The sequence below is a fragment of the Brugia malayi genome (assembly GCF_000002995.4).
Source record: "Brugia malayi strain FR3 genome assembly, contig: Bm_v4_Chr1_scaffold_001, whole genome shotgun sequence".
Classification (NCBI taxonomy): Eukaryota; Metazoa; Nematoda; class Chromadorea; order Rhabditida; family Onchocercidae; genus Brugia; species Brugia malayi.
Window position 1 is genome coordinate 12,889,638 of NW_025062475.1, and position 12,928 is coordinate 12,902,565.

General features: G+C 27.5%; 3 protein-coding genes across 3 annotated transcripts; 2 read left to right on the forward strand and 1 right to left on the reverse strand.

The window, feature by feature from the left end:
- Positions 1–1,151: 1,151 nt before the first annotated feature.
- Positions 1,152–2,947, reverse strand: Bm4934 (chromobox protein homolog 3, putative; the record flags this gene model as incomplete). The annotated part of the gene is made up of 4 exons (XM_001894899.1): positions 1,152–1,336; positions 1,847–1,931; positions 2,032–2,175; positions 2,906–2,947. 4 exons carry the CDS (start codon positions 2,945–2,947, stop codon positions 1,152–1,154), a joined length of 456 nt encoding a protein of 151 aa, XP_001894934.1.
- Positions 2,948–4,633: 1,686 nt separating this feature from the next.
- Positions 4,634–5,964, forward strand: Bm3883 (putative 21.6 kDa protein F37A4.2 in chromosome III, putative; the record flags this gene model as incomplete). Its single annotated transcript, XM_001894900.1, has 4 exons — positions 4,634–4,729; positions 4,929–5,077; positions 5,241–5,357; positions 5,694–5,964. The coding sequence occupies 4 exons, from the start codon at positions 4,634–4,636 to the stop codon at positions 5,962–5,964; spliced, it is 633 nt and encodes a 210-aa protein (XP_001894935.1).
- A 347-nt stretch (positions 5,965–6,311) lies between these two features.
- Positions 6,312–9,914, forward strand: Bm3882 (putative 54.7 kDa protein F37A4.1 in chromosome III, putative; the record flags this gene model as incomplete). The annotated part of the gene is made up of 7 exons (XM_043077721.1): positions 6,312–6,488; positions 7,061–7,264; positions 7,439–7,675; positions 7,881–8,073; positions 8,454–8,629; positions 8,900–9,025; positions 9,525–9,914. The coding sequence occupies 7 exons, from the start codon at positions 6,312–6,314 to the stop codon at positions 9,912–9,914; spliced, it is 1,503 nt and encodes a 500-aa protein (XP_042933655.1).
- Positions 9,915–12,928: the final 3,014 nt, after the last annotated feature.

Sequence of the window (12,928 nt, forward strand, 5' to 3'; positions counted from 1 at the left end):
TAGATCTTTTCAAACATTATGCTAATTACCTTAACGAACTTTTTAATGACTTTCATGATATCTTACTGAGTGATAAATAATCCTAATGGCGCACAAGATAATAACTTTAGTAATGTCTGAATAAGGTGCTATAAAATATATCACTCAGATATTATTGCAATTGTCGCTGCAACAATTAGTCTTGTCATTGTCAGTTGTATCATTTCATGTACTATTGACGAAAAAGAATGATGTTTAAATACTTCAAGATCGATATCGCTAATTAACTCACCGAAATGATCGAAATAATAGTCATATAATTTAAATTGATTTATGAAAGAGAAAATTTATGATAGTTAAATTTAGAAGAATTATCATTTCCAGAGAAATGACGCACTTGTTGTAGAGATTATATCGATTTTGAAGATTTTAGTACAAACAGTAAAGATTAATCAATGTTTTAGGGAAAAGATTCTTCACCTATTAATGTTGGATTACTGTTCTGTTTTGATTATCTTAAAAAAAAAATGAATCGCACACAAATACTTAACAACTTTCCTCACATGTATAATTTTATTTACCGCTCGAACCATACATTCTGTTTCTCGAAGTCTTTATCAGCCATCTGCAGTTAGTAGTAAATATGATGGTTACAAAGAAATGACATTTTATATAACTTTATGCTTTATTAGTTCGTTAAATTACTGTTTAAAACTTCATAACATCTTTCGCATAAATGATATGCTTTTTCGAAATCACCGCTTTCTGAATAAAAGGGCAAGCCTTATAGAATTGCACAACTACAAGATAACAATAGAACTGATATTACTTGAGCTAACAGTTAAACAAAAAAATTAGGAATTGCTTCCTAAAGTTGCAAAATTCATTTCAGATACAAAAATATGTATAACTCTTTTTTAACAAAGTAGATGAGAACTTGACAAATGGCAACAAAAAAAAAAGAAAAAAATTTTCAAGGCCATTTCCTGCAACCAATATAAGTAGATTAAAACATCTGATTAAATAAAATATAGCCAGTATATCCTAGCTAAAATTCAGAATTTTCCACAGAATGCGTTACAGCTTGAAATCAAATGCATGCACGATTAGAAGGATAAGTAAATCTCATTCCAATAAGAAATGAAAATATACACAGTCACTGTCAGAAGGTATTATACATCTGCACAACCGTTCCACTGAATGTGTTCTTCGTAAAATTTGATAACCAGTTGTGGGCATCTTTCATTCGCAATTTTTGCAGGAACTAAGTCAGCCATTTCACTTCCTTTCCATTTTATCAGCAATTCCAATTCTCCACCGCTATTTGTAGCACCAACAATTCGTTCTGGCTCCAAACCTAATAATAGGCCGAATGACGATCAAATAAATATGAAAATGATTTTAATTCAGATAAGTTGCTAGATGTTCCAAAATTTATCATTCAGATCATTATCCAAACTTACAACTTACATATTACTTAGTAATTAATTAGTAAACATTTCACGTTTATGAACAATATATAAAGGATGGGAAAGAGTTACAAGTTACAAAAAAATAAATAAAATATTCCTGAATACTGTTTGCACATTTTAGAATGATATTTTAGAACCTTAGAACTTGCATAGAAGTTAATGTTATAGGATTTCTATTGATCTTCCACAATATCAAAAAACAAGGCAAAGATATAGAGCAATGTCATAACATAGAAAGTGCAACTGTTTGCGAGTAACAAAAAATTGATATTTTGATGAGATAATGGACAAATTTAAATATCAGTTTATATGCAATTACTGAAAGACCATTTAATATTTAACAAACTATAAGAAAGTTGTATAACTGAAGACGTAAATAAATAAGTTTTACACACCTCGATCAAACAAGCTTCGCCCCACTTTTTCCAGATCTTTCGTTCGTTTCTGTTCTTTCGCCCGCTTCTCTTGAATTTCAAATGCCTATGAAGAAATTTTTGAGAGAAATTAAATGCTTCCAAAGCTCAGCTCACATCATGGTCTCCCTTTCGCTTCGTTTATTACAACAAAAATAAATTAAAACCTGGATTAAATCTGGACAATCAAGATTTTCTTCTGGTTCCCAAGTATTCTCCGATGATGGAAACCCTTTCCAACTCAAATAATACTCAATAACTCCATTTCGAACTCGTTTGTCTATAATTTTTTCCACAACATACTGCTGATCCTGAAAAAGAATTAAAATATTTGAAGATAAGCTGTAACAAAAGAACAAAAATAATATGGGAAAAAATATATGACAAAGGAGGAACTAATTCAATATATATATATATTTAACTAGTAGAAAATAAGGTTGTATGATTTTTGAACTCAATTTTAATATACCATTTTTATTGTCCTCTATTTTCCAAAAGTTATTCGAGGAGTGTTATTTTCAAATGAAATATTCATAACGGCATTTTATCAATAATTAAGCGAGTTATTCCGACTTGGTAAAGATTAAATCCAGGAAGAGAATCTAATAATTCATCTACGCTTCTTATCGATTATTTTTTTTTCTGTTTTATTCCTCATTTTTTCACTATATCATTGTTAATTTACTATAAACTATTTAATTCAATTTTTTGTATTTTGCCCTAAATTCTTTTCCCAACATTGATTAACAAGGATATTTAAATAGCAATAATACAATTTTACAAATGTAATACTACTATTTAAAAATAGTATTGATAAAACATTTTAACACAATTTAATAAGTCTTCTAAATACTTGAATTATCTCATTAAATCTTGGAATGAAGATCGAGAAAAAAAAACGCAGATGTATCAACATTTTGTTCAAGTTCGGAATATTCATGAATAAAATTGATATGTGAACAAAATTTTGAACCTCAGAGAAAAATCAGATTTCGAAAAAAATGAGAACAAAAAAAAAAAAAACAAAAGACAAACACAAACCCCATGATCATCTTTCCTTTGCTTAGACCGTTTCTGACTCATTTTGTGGTACACCTTTGAAGTTGAATTCAATAAGCGAGGTTTCCAACAGTAGCAGAAATTCTCTCAAACAAGAAAAAAAAAAACATGTAAATAGAAATTATAGTTAGATATAACTAATTTGCCACCTAGTCAAATATAAATTAAAGTCAATCCAGGAATTTGATTAAGGATGAAGTACAAAATATTCTTCATCGATTATTGATACACGTATTTATTCAGCAAAAAAATTAAAATTAGAGAGTTAGCATAAAATAGCAGAAGCATTGATATTATGATTTTATGATAATATAGAACATTCCCTATCAAATCAATCAATCTAGAAACTTAGCCAAAGATGCTATATTTTTAATCTTTACATTTTATATTTTTTAGTCTTCACATTTAATATACGTATCATATTTCTCTTATTATAAGTTAATACACGTAGAGTACTACACGTAAGCATACTATGATATTTCTTTTATTATTTATTGATGCACATAAAATATTATTCCAAAATATGTATCAGCAATGCTACAATCATTGTAATGTACTCGAAAATGAATAACCAGAAAAGATAAAGTAAGCAATTATAAAAGTTTATACTTTCAAGTATACGACAAATGATGTACAGATGACGTATACACGTAAATTTGCGTGAAAGATACATAGACTTAACGCGGAAGTCACACGCAAATTTACATCATTCATGTTGTATTTTGAAAAACATAATGAAATAACATTATTAGCAGGGAGTGCAATTTAAGAAATTGAATGTTGAGAGAGAATAGAAAATCAAGAGAGAATAAAGATTGATGAAAAATGAAATATAATAGTAGATTGAAACAAAGGATGAAAAAAGAAGACTGGCAGTGAATTTGGTGTAAGGGTGAGAAAGAGAGAGAGAGAGAGAGAAAGCTAGTAAGAGGTAACAGATTCCGAGTGGGTTAAGAGACGTAATGCTATAAGCTTTTGAATTATGGCCATTCTCTCGATTACTTCTTGAGTTAAATGCTAGAAACGTTATATTTACCTGTCTACGTGTCTAGCGTGTTATCTATTTGTCTGTTCACGTGTGTGGCGTATTGTTCATTACGTTTATTTACCTGTTTCCATATTAACATGTCATTCATTTATCTGTTCACATGTTTATTTGATGAATTATTATTTCCATTGTATTATTCCATTTGCAATAGCAAAATAATCAGTTCATTAGATTATGCTTCCATTATGTTAATTATTTATTAACTCTGAGAAATTGATACTTTAATATCTCATTTCATCAAATCTTTTCTACATATTTTGAATACCATAAGATTATTTTATTTTAGTCACTATATATGGAAAGATGAAATTATCAAAATACGAAACTATTAGCAGTATATCAGATTTTTATGTGGTTGTAGTTCACAAAGATTTATGCTGTATATATGAAGTTTACGTAAATAAAAATGAAGTTTGAGGAATGTGGAAGTTACTTCATAAGAAATTATTTTTTTTATTTTTGTATTCTCAGAAGCTATATGTATGAAAATAGAAATTGCCTTTCAAGTGTAAATTACACATGTGAAAAATATAAATCGCTTTATGTCATTCATGAATTATATTTTAGCTATGGTTTTGTATTTTAGCTATAGTTTTTTAGCTATGCAACGTTTCAAATCATAAAAGTGTGAGGAATTTGTATAACAGTATTTCATATTTTAGATGCCACATGAAGACAAGGAACAGGAAGAAGAGCAAAAAGCTCGAACTGCTTATGATTTGATGCGAATGAGATTGGAAAGATTGCAGAAAAATATTGTATGCTTGTTGATTTTAATTTTCCTCTTTAATTCGATTCGTTGATCTTTGTTTTCTCTTCTACTAGACCTCACTTCTCTTCCGTTCTCTGATCAATTAGTTTGTTCTTTATTTTTTGACAAGCATCTTTATTGTATGTGATAGTGAGCTACAATAAATGACTTTATTGTATATGATGGTGAGTTACAATAAATGACAGGAAAAACCAGTGTCTATACCACAACGACGAGATGGTCGGAAGCCACGACCGCCGCCAGATTTCGTCCGTAATGTTGTTGGTTCATCAGCCGCTGCTGGAAGTGCAGAATTTCACATTTTTCGGAACAATCGAAAACGAGAAATGGATCGGTATTTTCTTTTCAGATTTATAAAAATTAAAATTAACTTGGCGATGTTAAGTGTATTGTTAGACAGTCTTTTTTTGATTTTATAGCCTTCTTTATGCGTAATGGTGGAAATGTTTTTCAATATAAACAGAATATATTTAGTTAAATTATACTGCTTTTGACAGGTTGGATTATATGAATAATAAAGCCTTGCAAGAAGAACTGGATGAGAAATTTTTGGCTGAAAGAAGAAGACGGGCGGAGGAGGAAGAAAAAAAAACAGCTAGAAAACGGTTAAAAAGGTAAAAGCATTTTTTTAGGTCATATGTATTTTGATTATTGTTTTCTAATTTTTAATTTTATTAATAAAAGAGACTGATGTTATTAATTATCATGTCGTTACAGTTGGTTTTATGGTCAATTAACTTATTTCTCCATAAGATGGGTCAATTTTAACTGTTAAATGTAATATTTTCTTCTTAGTTTACTTGAATCTTCTAGGGTACATGTCATGTCATCATAATTCGTTACTGCATAATTTCCACTGTTTTCAATGTACCGTTCGATTCAAATTTGATCATTACAAAAAAATTCACTTGAAAATAAACTCTATTATTAAAATTTCACTGTTATTTTAGGCAACGTTACAAAGAAAAGATGAAGAGCTTAAAAAAGAAAAATGAGAAAAGTGGTACAGAAAGTGAAGCTGATGGAGATGATTCGGAGTTGAGTTCAACTGTGGAAAACAAGGATGAGATATCGAACCAGGTTACGGATAAGGAGAATAACGAAGTAGTACAAACTGACGAAGTTTCTACGGTACCTGAAAAGCAAAGTATAGGAAAAGCAGAAATTGAGAAGACTGATGATTCGAGTTCATCAACAAAACGGAAGAAAGAGAACACCTAGTGATTATATGATTTTTTGTTTATTGTCCATTCTTTTCATTTGTAAAAATAAATGTATTGTATATTTAGTGGCATAATTGTTTCACGTTTACACTCGTATGATACAATTTCGGAATTTAAATTTGAAAGATTTGAATGATCTTTCACTGATCCATAAGATTTGTTGCTGAATTCAGTTCATACAATGTTCGATGATACTGACGATATTCCTTGAAGTACTTTTTTCAACGTCACAGATAATAGCTCTGGCATTACTTAAAAGATAAATGCTGTATAATTATTTAATTTCTATGGAATCTATCCTAGTAGTTAAATATTTAAATTTAAATTTCAATAATTAGTTTGAGAATGACACCGGCTGAGATGCTATTAAGCTTAATAAGAGGTCCAAAGGTATATGCATACATTCGTCGTCATAACACAGTTTTCCCGAGTAATTCATTGGAATATGTGAGTGAAACAATGTTAACAGTTATGAATGGATGTTATACAGTATGTTCAGTGGTTTCACCATTTCTTCTTTTGGTATGTTATTATTACATTTGAAATTTAGTTAACGCCAATAAATTTAAAGTTTTTATATACAAAAATTGTACAAATTTGAAGAATTTTCGAGAAAAGAAAAAAGACAATGCTGTGGAAATAGTTTTATTGCCAAAAAATTTCTCAAATAAGAATACAACAAAGTTTTTCCATTCTTATTTTTTCTTGAAGGTTATTTTTGTCAAGAATTCTCAGAAAAAAGAAAAGAAAACTCCCTGACAATTTTTCGATAATTAGTTCAAGATACTAATTAAATTTATGTCATGCTTATTTCTAACGAGAGATTTTATTGTTTCTTTTGCATTCCCCTCTTTTTTCTTATTCTATGATTTTCTGTTTTTTCTTTTTTGTATTTTCTTGTTCATAATAAGCTCATTAATTTATATTGCTTAATTCGAGTATTGTTTTATATTTCACTTTCTTATAGTAAACATTGTCATATTATTAGAAATAACTGATAGATAACATATTAAAATATTGAAAAATTAGACTTTAAAAAAAAAAGGTGGAATTTATCAAAAGCTATGCAAATTATTATTTCTTTCAAATTTTAGATTGCTTATAATCGTTCATTATTGAATGGAACAAACTTTATGATGTTAGCAAAATTTACGGTAACATATTATGTAATAGCGATTAGTATGAGAACTATCGGAAGAATATTTAATCCAGAATATCGTCGATTTGCTGATACATTATTTAAAGCTCATTTGCATGGTCAAAATGCGAGTTCACTATTACTAGGATATGATTATGAGGTATCGATCAATTTATAATTTTTTTTTTTTCATATATCAATTTGAAATTCAAAAAAAAATTTTTTTTTTCTGCTTTGCAGGAATTTTTATTCCATTTGGAAAACAGGAATTGTTGAATATTAAAGAAAAAAAAAAATACTAATTTAAAATTGCATTTGTGTTTTCAACTTTTAGTTATTTGCTGCACCAATTGATTTTCGTGCTCGTAAAGAGTCGCGAAAATATTTCGAAACACCAAGAAGATTTACAACTACTGGAAATATATTATACACCGCGTTACGTGATCGTCTATCTTACAATATTGCTTATAGTTTTGCGCGTGTACTTGTTTATCCTGGTTCAGCAGCATTATTGAATAAATTAATTCAATCATTTTTGATTGAGAATCGAAGGAAACTTGTGGTCGAAAAGGTTAATTTAAGATAATTTTTTTGATTAGTATAAATTAATATTTCTTTTTCACCACTTCCTTCATTGAAATTTTTTAATTGCTCATTCACTACTGTTATTCTTCACTGTACAATTAATTTTACTATGATAATATCAGTATTTTTTGAGTTTTTTTTTTTTTTTTTTTTTTCACTTTATCTAATTTTAATTGATTTTCATTGTTAAGGGTGCTATGCGAGGTGTTTTAATGACAAGGGAAGGTAATCGAGTAGATAGTATGTTTGTTGATCGTCGAGAACAGGGAGAAAATGGTGATATTCTGGTTGTAACATGTGAGGGAAATGCTGGATTTTATGAAACTGGTATTATGCCAACACCACTTACACTAAATTATTCTGTGCTTGGATGGAATCAACCTGGTTGATACCTTTTCTTAAATTAAAAATTTTATTCGTTAATTTTTTCTAAAAAAAAAAAAAAAAAATTTAATAGTAACAAATAATTTGTGATAATTGTTATTGTATTTTACCATTATTTACATCACATAGATATATAGATACATAAGAAAAAAAAAGACCTGTATAAGACTCATTACTAGTTCATCCCATTTACATATTTAACTACATGCTTTTTGAATATCAAAACCTTTAACAAAGTTTTTTTTTTCTTATACAAAATTTTGGAATATTCGGAATATGTCAAGTACTGAGAGAACTTTAAATATATTTTAGAAGTAATGGTTATATCTTTGAACCAAATTTTGTTAATGTTTACCTGAATTATTGTACAAAAGCTTTAGGATTTGGTGAAAGTAGCGGTATGCCAACACCGAAACAAACAGTTGCATCAATTGATGCTGTTATTCAATATGCAATACATAAATTAGGTTTTGAGGAAGAGCAAATTGTTATCTATGCATGGTCAATTGGTGGATTTCCAGCAACATGGGCTGCTGCTAATTATCCAAATATCAAAGTACTGTTTGATTCCGTTAAATTTTAATTGATTTTTGTTTTAAAAATTAATTTCCAGAAGATTACTAATAGTTTTGCTTAATTTTCGAAATATTATATTAATAAATTAGTATACATATTCTTTCATGTGCATAATTTTTAACGTTACACTGTAAACTTATTACTAATGTAAGGAGTTATGAATATGGAAGTTTTACACATAACACCGAAATATTTAAAATTAAAACAATGATAAATCGTAATTTTTAATATTTTGCATTTTTTATTTTCGGCTCTGATATTGGATGCAACATTTGATGATCTCTTACCTCTTGCCGAGGCTAAAATGCCGAGATCATGGGCACCATTAGTCGAATTCATCGTTCGGACATACTTTGACATGCCGATCGCTATGCAGGTTAGTATTTTGATTCTCAATTAAAACGAGGAATGTATGATTTTATCGTATGTTGGCGTATAACATAGTGATAATAATCCACGAGTGTTTTGATTCTTCATCAAGCATAAATCTCATAAACTTATTTTTTGATCAGATTTAATGACTGGTTATTAATAAAATCTATGAATAAATCCTGGTAACTGAGATAAAACTGATAAACATCTTAGTCAGTAATGTTGTTTAGGTATTCATGCTTTGATAAGAAAGTTTCTAGGAATACCTGATTTTAATTTGAAAAAAGAAAAGTTAAACTAATTAAGTTAGTTTATTTTGCTTCCACTTATTTTGAACGATAATAATTTACTTGAGTTTCTCAGAAGAGTGCTACTTTTAGATTTATTTATTTATTTTTCTTTACATTTTTTTTCTTTTTTTCTTTTTCTTTGCAAAAGACTTAATTTTTTGCTGAAATTGAATACTTCAATTTGAAGTGAAAATTTCATCTTTAGTATTTCAGTTGACTGCATATAATGGTCCTTTAGTGTTAATCAGACGTACTCAAGATGAAATGATCATAACGACAGAGGGTACAAGTGAAGAACGTCTTGCTACAAATCGTGCTAACAATTTATTAAAATCAATCCTTCGTGCACGACATCCTAATCTGATAAATGATGACGATGCAGAACTAGCAGTAGATGTTTGGTTAGCAGCAACACCGTTAGAACGAATATCGTTAACTAAGGACTGCCCAAAAACTTTAGCAATGGATAATATTGAGAATTTAACCAAACAAAACCGGAATATCTTGATACATTGTCTGTGCTCAAAGTATTTAGTAGATTTTGATTCCAGTCACAATACTCCTCTTGATCTATCATTATTCACAGTACCATCATCATTTTAGATAGAACTAGAATAAAGTTAAAACATGTTAATTGATTGAGGACGAGAAAATTTAAATGTTAAGTATTTCTATTTCTAGCAGATTTGTAATATTTCTATCTTCTCGTACTTAGCCTTATTCCCATAATATATTACTTTTGTAAATATTAAGTGAAAGCAGAAAATTGTTAGTAGTGATAAACTTATCAACTTAATATTTGTTTTATATTGTAAAATTTCGACATTAAATGTTATCTTCAACTGATATTAATATTGTCTGACAGTCCAGAAGTTAGGTTAAAATAAAATGACTGTCCGATGATGAAAATTTATTTTTCATAGAAATTATGTTTAAGTGGAATGCTTGAAATAATTGATTACGTAGGAAATACTCATTCTGTGAATTTATCAACTAATTAGCAGCTATAAATTTAGTTGAATTTTGCTTTAAAAAAAATTTAATTTCCTTGATACCTTTTTATGGTAAAATAAATACGATATAGCTGCGAAATGCTTTATCGAACAGTAATAATTTTAAAAATGTCAGTGTTTTTCTCATTTTTGCAAAGAAGTAATAAAAGAAAATATATCAGATTTCTTTTCTGGATTCTCTTCTAATTAATTCAAACAGTTTTTTTCACGCTTATGTGTGCATTTTTAGATAAATTTCAGAGTGTTCAAATTTTTGTACGGGTTTTTTTTAATATTTCATCAATTATTTATTAATATATTTTTCCATGTTTGTTGCTTAACGTATATTATTGTATTGTCATGTCCTATTCTTAAATATCAAAGTGAAATTGTAAGCTCAAAATTTTTCCTTTCAATCAAATTATAAAAATTAATATAAACGATTTGAAGGGAAATTTTTGAACTATATGTTCACTATCGAGAGAATATGTAAAAATTATTTCAGTTTGGTTTTCTGTAAATTCAATTAAATTTTAATGTTATAATCAGCTATAACAAGTTGTTGAATGCTTCATGCAGCTTAATTATTTCTTTTTTTTTCGTTTTGTTTTTTTAATGCAGTAAAAATCTACACAATTTAGTCTACATTTAATCTAAAACATCATCCAATAAAATTTTTATCAAAGAAATGAATATAAATCGGTAAAGAATTTTTTTCTTTTAAGTAAAAAGAGACGGATACAATTCTATCAGAATCTATTTCCGATATTTTGACAAGAGTTATAAATCTTATGGATCAGATTTGAGAAAGTTTAAAGACCAAAACAATTAAATGAAGTGTTAATTCATCTAATTTATTTTTGTATTTTTAAGGACCTTTAAAAATTTGTGAAGCAGTTATTTTGTCGTATTTGTCAATAGAGCAACTTTCATAATCATTGACTATATTTGAAGCTTAATAATTCTAAAATTTAAAATTTCAATTCTGAGCAAAGTTAAAAGCTTGTGCATTCAAAATTCTCTGATTATCACTGCACATCTCTTTTTTGATAAGAATTCCGCAAAATAATATTCCTCTGATGAATATATTAAACTTAGAAACTATGCTTTCATTTCTTTTAATCTTAAAATAGTACAACCTTCATAAAGAAGAACTAGAAAATTTGCAATTAATAAATTTAATTAAATTTTATTTATTTTCTTTTAGGAATTAATTTACTGTTTGGTAATGAAATTTAAGAATTATTTGTTAAACAAATCTATCGAATAAGGCATTTTAACACTTTTTCCATAAATTGTATCATCAAAAAGATATTTTATTACTCTTTCTCGTACATTTTGTTTAAAAATTCTTAAATTTCCTAAAATTCTAATCTTTACTTTTCTTTTCGTCTTTTCCTCCTCTTTTTTTTTTTCTGGAAAACTAGCATTTTTCTACACAACGAAAATTTTCATTATCAAAAAAAATTATACAAACTAACTAACTGTTGAACATATCGTACTAAAATGAAAATCAAAACGACGATAGAATGATTTGTCATTTATGTAAATAAAAATTTTGTTTGCTTACTTTCTTAAAGCTATGTCTGAGTAAAATTTACAAGTTAATATTTGCTAGATTGATACTTTTTCTCTGTGTCTTCATTCTTCATTTTCCCTTTTTCGTTTTATTTCTTATGTCACCTATTCATCTCATACATTATTTTAATCTTCTTTTTATCCTACCATTACTTCATTTTTCAATGCATCAAATTCTTTTCATTTCATATCTTGTCATATCATCTAAAACAATTTCTTCTCTGTCTTTTCTAAGAAAATAAGTAAAAGAAAGTTTGAAAATTTTAGCATAACTTTTCATCCTGTACATTTACAATCTCATCTCATCATTCTTTTTTTCCATTAACAAAAAAAAAAAAAAAAAACATATGTATTTCAATATATTTCCTTTTGCTTTCACTTTTCTTATCCTTTCTTTTTTTTTTTTCCATTGTACTTAACTCTTTTCAATCGCAAATATTTGCAATAAAAATGAAAAGATGAATTCTGGTAGAGTTTTTTTTTTTTTTTTTTTTCGTTTTTTCATTTTCTTTTTTTTTCCATTTTTTTTTTAAGCAATACTTTTTTAATATTACTACATGAACGAAAAAAAAAAAAAAAAAAAAAACGAAACATTTTCCTTCATTTTTTCCTTTTGTCATAAGTTAAAGAAAATGATGATTATGAGGATGAAAGATGATGATTGTTAGCATGGAAAATGATAGTGATTATTAAGATGGTGATTGATAACAATAGTAATTATTATTGCTATCATTACAGTAATAATGATGATGATAAGAGTAATTATTATTATCATTACAACAAAAATGATTATTAATGATTACTAGTGATATTAATTGTTATTATTAATGATAGTGATGAATTTAACACAAAATATCTCGTAGATCACTCTGTACAGTATACCATCGTTCCGCACAATATGCCATCACAACGTACAGTATACCTATGTGAACACGCGAACGTATGAATACAGTATACCAAGTATGTACAGTACCATACAATGAGTTTAATTATGAACGATATTTCTTACAAATTAATTGTACCAAATTTTATCTTTTTTTATTTCAA